Genomic DNA, 14,783 nt, shown 5'->3' with positions numbered 1-14,783 from the left:
TATCTCAGCTACAATCGGGCGGAAGGCGGGGTTGTTTTTGGGGAAAAAAATGTCTTAAGACAAAAAAAATAACAATTTAATTATCAGTAACATAACGTCTAACCAATCCATCAGAATTAGAGGTTTACATAAAGTGCAAAACTATGATTTAGTGTAGTCATGGAATCACATCACTTTGAAAGGTTAATTCCTGCAAACTTAATCCACGTGCATGTGAGAAATATTCAATTTATGTACAGAAGCTTCTTTGTCACGTGACATTTTTTTTGCTGCCACAAAGGTGACCTACAAAAGACGCAAAGTCAGCAAATCTGTCATCAAACCCACAATTTTCCATTGTTTATTCCAGCAAACATTACTATTTATGAATGTTTGTGTTGTATTTATCCATTTATTCATTTGTCATTAATGTATTTATCTATTATTGATCTATGGTGTTGGAAAAATCTTCTCCAGTTTCTTGGTGAAAACTTATTTGGTCTGTCTTCAAATTCTTAATGTTAAATTTGGAAAATAAAATCACTTCTTTACCCAGCAAGCGTAATACTTTGATACAATTTTGATTTTACGTCCTCTAAAACGGACTTTGAAAAAAGAAAAAAACGTTGCAAAATAGTTGTCTAGCATTGAATCCACGTTATTGGTTGGGAAATGATCATATTTCAAAGATCAAATCAAAGTCACTGACAGACTTTGAATAAACGTCATCAAAAAGCATGTTTCAACGTTGTATTTGTGTTGTACAAAACCCAAAACCAGTGAAGTTGGCACGTTGTGTAAATGGTAAATAAAAACAGAACACAATGATTTGCAAATCCTTTTCAACCTACATTCAATTGAACAGACTGCAAAGACAAGATACTTACCGTTCGAACTGGAAAACTGTTATTTTTTGCAAATATTAGCTCATGTGGAATTTGATGCCTGCAACATGTTTAAAAAACATGGCAAAAGACTGATAAAGTTGAGGAAAGCTCATCAAACACTTATTTGGAACATTCCACAGGTGAACAGGCTAATTGGCAACAGGTGGGTGCCATGATTGGGTATAAAAGGAGCTTCCTTGAAATGCTCAGCCATTCACAAACAAGGACGGGGCGAGGGTCACCACTTTGTCAACAAATGCATGAGCAAATTGTCAAACAGTTTAAGAACAACCTTTCTCAACGAGCTATTGCAAGGAATTTAGGGATTTCACCATCTACGGTCCGTAATATCATCAAAGGGTTCAGAGAATCTGGAGAAATCACTGCACGTAACATTGAATGCCCGTGACCTTGGATCCCTCAGGCGGTACTGCATCAAAAACTGACATCAATGTGTAAAGGATATCACCACATGGGCTCAGGAACACTTCAGAAAACCACTGTCAGTAACTACAGTTTGTCGCTACATCTGTAAGTGAAAGTTTAAACTCCACTATGCAAAGCGAAAGCCATTTATCAACAACACCAAGACACGCCGCCGGCTTCGCTGGGCCCGAGCTCATCTAAGATGGACTGATGCAAAGTGTAAAAGTGTTCTGTAGTCTGACGAGTCCACATTTCAAATTGTTTTTGGAAACTGTGGACGTTGTGTCCTCTGGATCGAAGAGGAAAAGAACCATCCGGATTGTTCTAAGCCAGTGATTCTTAACCTTGTTTGAGGTACCGAACCCTACCAGTTTCATATGCGCATTCACCGAACCCTTCTTTAGTGAAAAATAAAATGTTTTTTTTCCTCAAATTCAAGACAAAGTGCTATGTTTTTTTTAGTGGTGCACAAAATGAACCGTGCATGAACATCGTGTTCAAAGAACAAAACCAACACAGTGCATTAACTCACAACAAATTACACACCTGCGAATCAGATGGAAAATTAGAGGGAACATTGTTTGGGGGTATTCATAATACGGCGATAGGGAGAAGTTTTTATTTACACGATGAGTCGGGTGTGTCTTGACCTCCGCCGAACCCCTGAGGCCGACTCACCGAACCCAGGTTAAGAACCACTGTTCTAGGTGCAAAGTTGAAAAGCCAGCATCTGTTATGGTATGGGGGTGTATTAGTGCCCAAGGCATGGGTAACTTACACATCTGTGAAGGCACCATTAATGCTGAAAGGTATATACAGGTTTGTATGTTGCCATCTAAGCAACGTTATCAAATAATTTTGTGGCATAATGTAGGGCCCAGTGTCAGAAAGCTGGGTCTCCGTCAGAGGTCATGGGTCTTCCAGCAGGACAACGACCCAATTCATACTTCAAAAAGCACACAAAAATGGCTTAAGACAAAGCGCTGGAGAGTTCTGAAGTGGCCATCAATGAGTCCAGATCTAAATCCTATAGAACATCTGTGGAGAGATCTAAAAACAGCAGTTGGGAGAAGGCACCCTTCAAATCTGAGATACCTTAAGCCGTTTGCAAAAGAAGAGTGGTCCAAAATTCCAGTAGCAAGGTGTAAGAAACTCATTGATGGTTACAGGAAGCGATTGATTTCAGTTATCTTCTCCAAAGGGTTTGCTACCAATTATTAAGTTGAGGGTGCCAATCATTCTGTCCAGTCCATTTTTGGAGATCTGTGTAACATATCAGAGTTGGCTTTTTTGGTTGTTGTTCCAATGCAAACAAAAGAAAGAAACATGTGAATACCAAAGCATTTGTAATTTCAACAATTGTCTGGGAGAAGTGGAGCATTATCTATCAGAAATGCAGGGGTGCCAATATTTTTGGCCACGACTGTACTTTCTGCAAACTCACAAGGATTTAAAAAAAATGTGATTTAATTTTAAAGAATCATAATTAGGGCTGTCAAAATTAATGAGTTAACTTTTGAGATTAATCACAAAACGTATGGCATTAATGATTAACACTCTTAGCTTGACCATGCAATCTATTCTGACCGCACAAGCCTTTTACCTTACAGTCAGTGATCATATCAATGCATACGTCGGTACAAACATGGGTGAGGAGACTCAGAATGTGTGCTCGCAGGCAAATTTCACTCCTACATAGTTTTGTGCAATTTCATGACATGCATTCAATTAAAACGGTAACAACCGTTCCTGGATTACGTTCTGATAAAATTGTCTGGGTCTTCAGCAAATGTTATTTATGCAAGTAATTACCTGTAATTAAACATGATTAATCCAAATTCCAAAACGTTTAATAATCTGATTTAAAAAACAATAATCATTTGACAGCCCTAAACATATTACATTTGTACAAATATTTTGTTTGTCTCCCATATTTTCTTTTAAAGGTCTGGTGTTTGTGTAGCTTTAAAGCAATATTCAAGAGTTAAAGTAGTGACAAATGTTTACCTTAACATAGAAAGTACTTTTTTTACATACTGCTTCACTGTACATTCAGTAATAAAATGATACAATATTATTTACACCTGGATGCTCATCATGGCGTCAGTGAGCTGCAATGCAGAACAACAATCACAGCATAAACAATATTGTAACCATTAGGGGTGCCTAATCAAGTGTCCACACACCTAGAAATGGTAACGTTGTTTTTGTGGAAACATGTTTCTTACATTGGCACAGTAATTGCCATGTTTGTGAGTTGCTTCTCAATATTACCTGTGCTCCTAAATTGTACTAGCACGTAACTGTATTATGTAACAAATATTGCACGAGTTGCACATGAGTAAAACAGTTTAACGTTCGGTGGTTGGCTTTTCCTGAACTGCTGCACCAAGTTCTATTAGTTTAAATAATAGGATGGTGCTGCTCCTTGTGGACAAATGAGTGTACTGCCAGTTGGACACATTATGAATGCTTTGCAACTAAACTTCACTGGAACAAGGCTGACATCTCACCCAGGACAGACCAAGGCTGGAAAAAAATACTAGTCAACATGCGCAACCAAGTGCACGAGAGCTTAGAAAAAGAGAAGAACTTAACTTCACCTGAAACATCTTCAGGACTTTTTTTTCCTCGCTTGTTGGAAGTTCGATTCTCCAACACAATCACAACAAGTTCAGTTCATGTGTTTTATGTAAAAATGTGCCAATTGTACAAAATGCACACCAAAAATGAGGAAGTCAAATAAAAAAAGTCCAGCGAGTGTTAGGTTTTTACAGTACATAAAACAAAAGTATTGTCCATTGCAACAAACTTCACTCCAATTCCTTGAAGCGTGCAAACATGGCTTTGCGAACTGCTTGCTTGTAGGTGGCGTGGTCCCAAGCGGCGTGTTCTTTCTTCTGACGGCGCTGTGGACGGCAAAGAATTCAATCGGAATATCTGCTGATGTCACGTAAACAATGTGAAGTAAGAAACTCACAGGTGGAGGAGGTTCTGAGCCTAAACCTGGTCGCTCACTGACTTTACTGGTCTCTCTGACGACAAAGTGGTGGAGAGAATAATAATGATTAGTTTGATTTATAATGCACTTTATATCTCGACAGAGGGGAGAAGAAATAAGCAAGAGACAAAGTGGCGACAGATTGCACAACATGAAGGTCGTGTTTATCCTACCTCGATCCTGCAGCCCAGGTGTTTTGATGCTGAGACTGCTGTTGGTAATTTTTCCTCTTCTTCTGGTCAGGTGACCTGACAGTTTCTCTGGTGCTCAGCTGCGGGGAAAACATTTGACTTCAGAAAGTGTCTTCATGCTCACATCCATAATAATAGGAATTCATACTTTCTTCGTTGGACGTACTTCTTTTTCCTGGTTCTCCAGGGCCTCTAACTCCTTCTTGGACTTCTTGATCTTCTGGTGGATCTCCAAGTTTTGCTGCGGGACAAACAAACATGAAGGAATATTCCACAGGTAAATAGTTGAATATTGCTGTTGACTTGTCGTACTTTGTGGAGGTCAGAGAGCTGCTGATGGCGGATCAGAGCGTCCTTGTTAGGAAATTGTCTCCTGCACAGCAAACACGCCATCTTCTTCCAGTCGGTCAGCTTGTCCTCCTTGTCCTCACACGGTTTGACCTGGTCGCTCTTTGCCACGTCCTCCTTGTCCTCCTCCACTTCTTCATCACTTCCTGCAGCGTAGTCTGACGCCAGCATTCCCAAGGAGCCGATTGGCAGCTGAAGAGGAAATAAAAAGACAGAGTAAACCCTCCTTTATCGCTGTTAATTGGTTCCAAACATAATAATTTCTGCAAATTATTAATTATACATTTTCTTAGAGCGTAAAAAAAAGAATACAACCTTCTAAATATATGTTAAACATGATAAAAGCCTTCTAGACATGAAATAACACCAAAAAAGTAACTTTTACATTCATTATGTCCAATATACAGAGGTCCCTCTTTGGTTAATTAGTACCTCACATGACCGTGGGAAATTAATTTACACAATGTGGGCTTATTATTAATAAATATAATTGATGGATTTTATAGTTGGAGCATGTTAAATACATGTTTTATCATAATTTGAGCCCTCTAAACATAAAATAATTATACAGTCACCTTTGCACTCCTTTTACCCAACATAGTAGCCATGAGTGTGTTCTACTGTAGATTACACTACTCACTAGTAGCATCCTCGTTATGGTTGTCACTCGGCCACTACAATAAAGCACTATGTGGAAACACTTCAACATATCCTGGGTGATTCCTCTAAGTAAGAACTGGGCTTCCATGTCCTGTAAAAATTGGGGTCAACTTGACAGTCACAGCTACGACCATCAGCCGTGTTATCACGGCTGATGTTGTCATTTCACATCATTGATCTAAGCTGTGTTATTGTTGTCAAAGATAAAATACATTGCCCAAACAGCTGCTGATAGCTGATAGCAGTCTTTTTAGCATTTAGAGCTCTGCCGACTCCGATGCTATGTCTCAACTTTTGACATTTCTCACGTCAAAGTCTAACCAATGTGGAGATGTGTTATTGATAAGGAAGATGTTTAAGATAAAGCGCATCAGGTTGGTCAACTTGATTGTGGCGGGGAAGATAGCACCAAGATTTGCCGCCGTGTTAGCCTTGTCACCTTAAGCCCAAAAACAGAGGTCCTGCTTGGTGAACATCTACATCGATCGTCACATTAGGGGTGCAACGATTTGTCAACAATGTTTACATTAAAGTGACGTCATCACTCGTGTTTTTCCTGGACGACTGCGAGTCAGCAACGCCACTCGCATCAACATGTACATGTACAGAAAACATGTGAATATTTCCTCCTATTCTTGTGAAATTGTGTGAAAAATCATTTTAGCCAGTCTGCCAGCTAAACCTTGTCTAAAATAATTCAAGTACTTCTTAAAGCAGCATCAATTTGCAATGCAATGAAGAAAGGCACAATAACCAACGTTAATAGCTTGTGCACAAAACATTAGGCACCAATGCACTGGTATCATAAGATTCAACATACAATCTATTAGTTGAAATGTTAAGAAATGATCAATGATACAATTATATGCATTGAGTCTATTGGAGCGCTAAAAATGTCAACATATCAGTGTGAAGTTTTTTTTAAAACATCATCAACAACTCTGCTTGTTTCTTTTTCAGCAAGTTAATTTAGTTGTTTTATCATTTGTTATTGCTATTTTAACTGTCCTTTTTTTTTATTTTTATATATATATAAAAAAAATACTTTCATACTTGTATTTGACACTTTTCCTGTCCTTCCTTTTAAATGGACAACATTTTAATGGTTATTAAAATGTTTATTACAGCCTAAAAAGCAGCATAGTTACAGTATAAATACATATTCTTCAACGAATTAGTCATCTTTTTTGATAGTCAGCACATACCTAAAAATATCTCAAGCTGAATTCAAAAGCTGAAGGCTAAATTAGAGCCAGTGAATATGTGTACGCTTTATTATCCGACTAGTCGACTAATCGTTGAAAATAGTTACTTCTTGAAGCCCTACAACATAATAGAAAATTAGATGAATAAGACCTTGTTTCTTCCGAGTTGGAAGACTGAGTGTGTGAGCTAGGAGGAGCAGCCCTGCCCCTCTCTGTGCATGGCGCAGGAGGGAGGGACAGCTCTGAGTGATCAGTGACACTCCCCATCAATCACTTGTCAATTTGGTTAAGGTTTGAGTTTACTTCAAACATGCTATATAGATGGGTGAACATTTTACTGTAGTTTGATCAAATTTGGATGGATTTATTTTAGGAACAAAATGCGATGAAAAGGTTGAAATACCTATTCACTGTGTGCGACAATTTTGTTTTTTTTCAAGTCGCACGGTCTATTTTTAGGCACATTTGCAAGTAAATTTGTCGCACCGTACAGCCCTGCAGTGGCACTCTTGAAGCTGTTGTGACACAAGTAAGCTTTTGGGGCAGTAGAGGGTCTCTGCAGCTTTCGCTGTTCCTCACGGATAAGTATATAACAATATGAAAATTCCATATCACGGTTATTGTCACACCGCGGTGAAGGAAGTCCTATTTGGGGTTGTCTGGCAAACTTCCTGTTATATGTTGAAAGTCTAATTTTCCTCTCGTTTCAGGCCACTTGCCCTTCCTCCTGTGTCACTGGTCTGATGTCTTACCTGATTGCCTGATTGTGCTCACCTGTGTCACTTTTGACCCGATGTCCTCCAGCAGAGAAAAGGCACAAGAGCTAAGCAGTTTAAAGCAGGGCAGCGGCTCTGTGTGCGACTACGCCATCCATTTCCGCACGCTAGCAGCAGAAAGCGGGTGGGACGACACAGCTCTCGATGACGTCTTTCTGAAGGGACTCGGAGCTTCCATTCAGGACCTCCTCGTTCCCCTGGACCTACCAGACAACCTAGATGCCCTCATCGCACTCGCCATCAGGACGGACAACCGAGTAGCCCAGCTCAAACGACAGCGAGGTGGACGACCGGCTGCGGCAAGAAGAACCACCCGTCCTTTCGTACCTAGCTGGGCGACCACTCAGCGTTCACCCCCGGAGCTACGTCCTCACCTCCGCACTGAACAGGAGGAGGAGCCCATGCAGCTGGGGAGAGCCCGACTGACCCCAGGGGAGCGACGCAAGCGGCTGATGGAGGGGAGATGTCTTTACTGTGGAGAGGGCGGCCATCTTGTCATATCGTGTCCGACCAAGGGATCCCAGGCGGTTTGTCAGAAGCTTCAGCGCAATAGCTGCTCCTCTCCACGTTCTTAACTCCCCCCAGGTGCGGTTCCACTGGTCTCCAGAGGCAGAGAGGGCCTTCCAGATGCTCAAGCACCGCTTCACCTCAGCGCCCATCCTCACCATTCCGGACCCGCGGCGCCAGTTCGTCGTGGAGGTGGACGCTTATAAAGAAGGAGTTGAAGCGGTCCTGTCTCAACGCACTCAACAGGACGGGAAGATGCATCCCTGTGCCTTTCTGTCGCGGCAGCTGTCCAGAGCAGAAAGAAACTATGATGTCGGCAATCGGGAGTTGCCGGCGGTGAAGCTCGCCTTAGAGGAATGGAGGCATTGGCTCGAGGGGGCCGAACACCCATTCATCGTCTGGACAGATCACCCATTCATCGTCTGGACAGATCACAAGAATCTTGCATACATAAAGAAGGCTAAGAGACTCAACTCTCACCAGGCCAGGTGGGCGCTTTTCTTTAACCGCTTTTCCTTTTCGCTCTCCTACATGCCAGATGCCCTGTCACGACTATTCGACCCCGAGCTTGAGGCCAAGCAACCTGAGACCATCCTTCCACTGAACTGTGTGGTAGGAGCGGTAACTTAGCCAATAGAAACTGAGGTAAAGTAGGGGGATGCCCTGATAATCTGCTGTTTGTCCCCACTGAGCTGCGTTCCCGGGTGATTCATTGGGCTCGCACCTCGCTGCTTTCATGTCATCCAGGACTTAAAAGAACTATGTTTGTGATCTCCCGGCGGTTCTGGTGGCCAGCCATGGAGACGGAGGTCCGGGAGTACGTAGAGGCGTGTTCGGTCTGTGCCCGGAATAAGACGTCTTCCAAGTCCCGCATGGGACTTCTCCAGCCGTTTCCCATCCCCTCCAAACCGTGGTCAGACATCTCTATGGACTTCGTCACAAGGCTCCCGGTCTCACAAGGTAACACCACTGTCCTCACGGTTTTCGACAGATTCTCCAAAATGGTCAGATTCATCGCTATGCCTAAATTACCATCCGCCAAGGAGACGGCGGAGATTATGATGACTAATGTGTTCAGGGTTCATGGATTCTCCAAGGACATTGTTTCAGACCGGGGGGCTCTGTTTGTATCACGGTTCTGGGGGGAGTTCTGCAGACTCATTGGAGCCAAGGCCAGCCTGACATCAGGATATCATCCAGAAGCCAACGGCCAGACCGAACGACTTAACCAGCAGCTGAAAACCGGCCTCCGGTGCGTGGTCTGCCAGAACCCCTCCACATGAAGCAAACACCTGGTCTTGGTAGAGTATGCGCACAATTCGCTGCCTACACCCGCCACCGGCCTCTCTCCCTTTCATTGTGCCTTAGGGTACCAACCCCCTCTCTTTCCGGAAAATGAGTTGGAAGTGTCGGTCCCCTCCGCCCATGCCATGGTCCAACATTGTCGCCGTATTTGGGCAGCCGCCTGTCAGGTACTGAACAGACAAGGAGATCGGATGAAGAGAGCTGCAGACCGCAAGAGACGACCTGTGCCCGCCTACCAGCCCGGTCAGAGAGTCTGGCTTGCAGCAAAGGACCTACGTCTCAAGGTCCCATCAAAGAAACTGGCACCACGCTTTGTAGGTCCGTTCCCAATCACCGGGCACGTCGGACCTGCAGCGGTTCGGCTTCGTCTGCCCCGATCCCCCCGCGTCCATCCCACCTTCCACGTCAGTCAGGTTAAACCAGCCAAGGAAAGCACCATGGTCCCAAACAACACGTTCCCTCCCCCACCCGAAGTGATTGACGGGGGACCAGTCTACAAAGTGAAACGCTTGTTGGCAGTATGCAACCGGGGCCGGGGCAGACAATTCCTGGTGGATTGGGAAGGATACGGACCCGAAGAGAGACAGTGGGTTCCGTTCCGCCACATTGTCGACCCCACTCTAATCAAGGACTTCTACAGAGACCACCCGGAACAGCCTGGGCCATCGGGTGTCAGCCGTAGAGGGTGGGGGGTACTGTCACACCGCGGTGAGGGAAGTCCTGTTTTGGGGTTGTCTGGCGAACTTCCTGTTTTATGTTGAAAGTCTAATCTTCCTCTCATTTCAGGCCACTTGCCCTTCCTCCTGTGTCACTGGTCTGATGTCTTTCCTGATTGCGCCCACCTGTGTCACCCTCCCTCATGGGTGTATATAGCCCTCGTCTTCCCCTGTCTTGTTGCCAGAGTATATCGTCTCGTCGTGTACCTCCAGCCATCTTCTACAGTCTTGTCCAAGTTGTTAAGTATTGCCTCGCCTTATTCCTTGATTTCTTTGTACCCTCTGAAGAAGAGTGATTTTGATTTGCAAAAGTTTTTTGGTCAGTTTTTTTTAGCTAATTTCATAGTACTTTGCCTTCCTTTTTTCCCTCCTCTTGGAGCGCTTTAATTTGTAGTTTTCTTAGCCCTTTGTAGCGTACTTTCTGTTTATAGCTTCTTGTCTCCTCTTCATGAGCGATTTTCCTTTTGTGTAGCTAATCATAGATTGTTGTTTTTTGTTATTAGATTAGTGTAGAATTTTGCTATTGCCTTTTTCCTCCCTCTGGAGTGATTTTCCGTTTCTTGTTTAACGCCCTGTGCTACGCTTCCTTTTTTACTCAAGTGTATCAAGTATAGAGTTTGTAGCCATTTCTTTAATCACTCTGTCTAAGGAGAGTTCTAAGAAACTGCTGAAATAAAGCCTGTGTCAACTGTCCCTCATCTGCACCTGAGTCCTCATTCTCGCCAAGGCATAACAGTTATTGTGACGAAAATGATCACGATTATCATCATGGTATTGTTGAATGTATGGATGTCAGGGTATGAACATTTCTTATCACGGTTATCATTATTGGGGTATTTTAAAATGTGGTAAAAATTTTAAAAAACGACTTTTACTGAAATCTTGTAACTAAGTTAGATTTTTTTTTTTTACACCTTTGTGTTATCAGTGTCAACACTTCAATTGTTTTTTGTTATATTTAACCGGTTAGCCCTTTTATTACACATTTTATGGTTTATATTGATTTTTAGTAATATTTAATTTTTAGAACATGGCGTTGAAATAATTAACTGTCGGCTGCGAATGGTCTCCAGGCCCCATTTTCGAGAAAACTCATTGTTTTATTGGTTTATGGACAATAAAATATTCACACTGGGTAGACCAGATTTAGCAAACAGCTTATTTTCATCTATAGTCATTTGTTTGACAACACCGTCACTATTAAACCATCTATAACCTAAAAGTAAAAATGCAAGCAAACAAATAAAAACATACTAAGTACAGCTCTTGATGTAGTGTAACTACATTATAATCACAATATAACAACATATAAAGATAAATAATTTGAAATTAGTATGTTCATGCTGCTCAGCGTGTGTGTAGCAAATTAAAAACTAAGTTGAGAAAAAGATTAAATGGACATTGTGGAAATTGAAGTGCTTACCTTTGACTTTTCTTTTTTCAGTGGGGTGAGAGGTTTCTTAAAGAGATCTTCACCAGCTGCATTCTGTGGATGGAAAACAATGCAATTTTTATAATAAAGTCTATAGATATTAGGCATGCATGATAATTTTTATCAAGCCAATACAGACTCTTTCCTGCTTCTCAAGAACTTATTTACATCTAGTATTTATTAAACTTCAGATATAAATGTAGTTTGTGCACATCTTTCTTTGCGACTGGATTTGGGGCAGCTTCTTGAACAAGAGGCGTTGTTTGGGGGGCGCTTTTCGTGTCTTTCTCTCCAGTTGGAGGTCCTAAATGGCTGTCAAAGTGTCCCAACTTGTCAAAGTATATCTTAAGCCATCTACTTTTCAGGAGAGAGGCATGATTTATGGTCTACAATAAACTTACATGGAGAAAGGAAGCGAGGAAACAGCAGATCACTCGATGTAAACATAGGCACACTCGGTAGTCAGTGTGCACATCGCCGCTCTCCATAGTTTTGCAGCATTAGCGCTTATAATAACAAGATTACTAATACTTGGTCAAAATTGAAGTCACAAAATGTAAAAGGAGTATTGTTGGTGCTTTTTGAATGGTTATTTATCAGATTATTTGGGCGAAATAGAGGACCTCCCATTGGCTCCACTGTAAGCAAGCTTTTATAAACGTTAATTTTATATACCGTATTTTCCGCACTATAAGGCGTACCTAAAAACCACAATTTTTCTCAAAAGCTGACAGTGCGCCTTATAACCCGGTGCGCTTTATTACGATTCATTTTCATAAAGTTTCGGTCTCGCAACTTCGGTAAACAGCCGCCATCTTTTTTCCCGGTAGAACAGGAAGCGCTTCTTCTTCTACGCAAGCAACCGCCAAGGAAAGCACCCGCCCCCATAGAACAGGAAGCGCTTCACCCGCCCCCGGAAGAAGAAGAAAAAACGCGCGGATATCACCGTACGTTTCATTTCCTGTTTACATCTGTAAAGACCACAAAATGGCTCCTACTAAGCGATCCGGTTCATAAAAAGACGCAATCTCTCCATCCGCACACGGATTACTACCGTATTTCACAGCTGATATTCCTGTGAACCGCACTGTGGAACGGGAGCACGTACGGTGAATATTCGCATCACAGGGAATGAGAAGTCATCCTTCACTGTGGTTCTAGCTTGCCATGCTAACTTCCACCCATGATGATATTCAAAAGGAAGACCTTGCCAAAAGAGACCTTTCCAGCCGGCGTCATCATAAAAGCTAACTCGAAGGGATGGATGGATGAAGAAAAGATGAGCGAGTGGTTAAGGGAAGTTTACGCGAAGAGGCCGGGTGGCTTTTTTCACACAGCTCCGAAGGCGAACACACCTTCACTAAGACGGGCAGATAGCGCCGGTCGACATACGCCAACATCTGCCAGTGGATCGTAAATGCCTGGGCAGATAGTTTCGGTCACAACTGTGGTCCGAGCTTTCCGGAAGGCAGGATTCACAGAACTGCTGCACAACAACAGCGACACTGAATCCGATGACTTCGACGAGGCGGAGCCGGCCATTTTTGGATCCCACGCTTGCGCAACTTTTCAATTCGGACACCGAAGACGAAGAATTCGAAGGATTTACGAATGAAGAATAACTTCAGAAGGTGAGCGCTATGTTTATTTTGTGTGTTGTGACATTAACGTTCGAGCAACATTATGTTGCTATTTATTGCTCTACACCATTTTGAATTTTACTATGTTTGTGATTGCACATTTGCGTACATTTTGGGACAGAGTTGTTAGAACGCTGGTTTTCAATATATTATTAAAGTTTGACTGAACTATCTGACTGTTTTTTTGACATTCACTTTAGCGCAGCGTTTTTTTGACATTCACTTTAGCGCAGCGTAGGCGCGGCTTATAGTCCGGGGCGGCTTATTGGTGGACAAAATTATGAAATATGTAATTCATAGAAGGTGCGGCTAATAATCCGGTGCGCCTTATAGTGCGGAAAATACGGTATAGAATGCATTAAAAAAATCTATTCGTCATCATGTCTTTCATAAGGATTGTGAACAATAGGCAAAATTCCAAAAAAGTGCAGTTCCCCTTTAAAGCATGGCAAGTAAGAGAAAAGGAGCGCTTGATTCACTCACCCTAATCTACCTGCTGCACAGTATGGGTAATCTCACCTCTTTGGATAATTTTTTCTTTGGGCTACTTTTAATGTCATTGGATTTTTCGGTATGATGTCACAATTCCACATATAATTCCAATAATTAACTGTGCGATATTTATTGTGCATCCTACTCCAAGTAAATAGTTTTCAAACTTTATACTTCAAGTACCATGGTTTCTGATACCTCCACTTACATTTCAGTTTAGCTCAAACATGTGACTTGCACTCTGTTAAATTGGCTTGTGGCTTATGATGAGAGTAAAATAAAAAAGGCCATTAACACTTTAAACAAATTTTATTTTAGCAAAGGAAAACAAGTTTAATTTAATTTCCATGACTCTTTGGCTGATAATTGTTTTTGTACAATTATTGCATGTCACTAATAAGGGTGTAACAAGATTAGAATGTGACAATATTTTTCATGTAAAGAAAAGCTGTCTCGAGGGACACAGTCAGAGGTTGGGTTTTTCTTAATAGTCAAAAGCATATACGCCTGGTCGTTTGTGAGGGTTTGGAATCTCACATTAAGTGCTGAGGGCTCACATCAAACCAAGAGTTAAATTTGAAAAATGTTTCCTTGTACAGATACACCTAAATAGTTTTCTTTAAAGCAGGGGCGCTGCCAGGAATCCTGTACCAACCCTACACGGCGCCCATGCTTACAATTATTGTGAAAAACTTGTCTTGTGTCATTCTTGTGAACAGCCTCTAGTAATGTACATCGAGGAGTACCACAGAATGGAGAATACCACCATCACCGGTGCTTGTATCACCCTACTAGTGGTGATACCGCATGTGTTCCTTGCATCCTTGTGAGTATTGAGTGATGCTTGTATTGTATTACCGCATTCGATGCTTCTATTGTATCACCACGTTCGATGCTTCTATTGCATCACCACGTCTGATGCTTTTATTGTATCACCATGAGTGCTGAGAGGTTTTTATTGTAGTTAGTCTAGATAGGTAGTGAGATTTGAGTGGGACATTCAATCAGTTCCCACTTAATAATATTATAATAATAATAATAATATACATTTCTTATTGTGGAGGAGGGTGTGGCCAGTGCGCTTGCAGGAGCAAAGGTCACCGCCTCTGTCTATGGTGCTGAGGACGAGCGCCATCGGATAGGGGCGGAGAATGTGCTGACGGCGAGACACAGCTGGCAGGTGATTAGATTTCACAGGTGGTACGTGTTAATCTAATC

At 42.2% G+C, this 14,783-nt stretch overlaps 1 protein-coding gene across 3 annotated transcripts in view; it reads right to left on the bottom strand.

The window, feature by feature from the left end:
• Nucleotides 1–3,124: 3,124 nt before the first annotated feature.
• rbm6 (RNA binding motif protein 6) overlaps nt 3,125–14,783 on the bottom strand; it is a 31,280-nt gene continuing 19,621 nt past the window's right edge. For 2 of the 3 annotated variants that reach the window (XM_061923613.1, XM_061923615.1), the window contains 6 exons: nt 11,425–11,487; nt 4,797–5,024; nt 4,633–4,725; nt 4,467–4,564; nt 4,273–4,327; nt 3,125–4,201 (listed from right to left, as the gene is read on the bottom strand). In XM_061923613.1, coding sequence (XP_061779597.1) covers nt 4,106–4,201; nt 4,273–4,327; nt 4,467–4,564; nt 4,633–4,725; nt 4,797–5,024; nt 11,425–11,487 — 633 coding nt within the window. In that variant the 3' untranslated portion in view covers nt 3,125–4,105. The remainder of the gene's footprint in view (nt 4,202–4,272; nt 4,328–4,466; nt 4,565–4,632; nt 4,726–4,796; nt 5,025–11,424; nt 11,488–14,783) is intronic. The other variant, XM_061923614.1, reaches the window with a different exon arrangement.

The sequence above is a fragment of the Nerophis lumbriciformis genome, linkage group LG28 (genome assembly GCF_033978685.3).
Source record: "Nerophis lumbriciformis linkage group LG28, RoL_Nlum_v2.1, whole genome shotgun sequence".
Taxonomy (NCBI): Eukaryota; Metazoa; Chordata; class Actinopteri; order Syngnathiformes; family Syngnathidae; genus Nerophis; species Nerophis lumbriciformis.
Note: the sequence above shows the minus strand (reverse complement) of the source record. Positions and strands in the feature narration are given on the sequence as shown.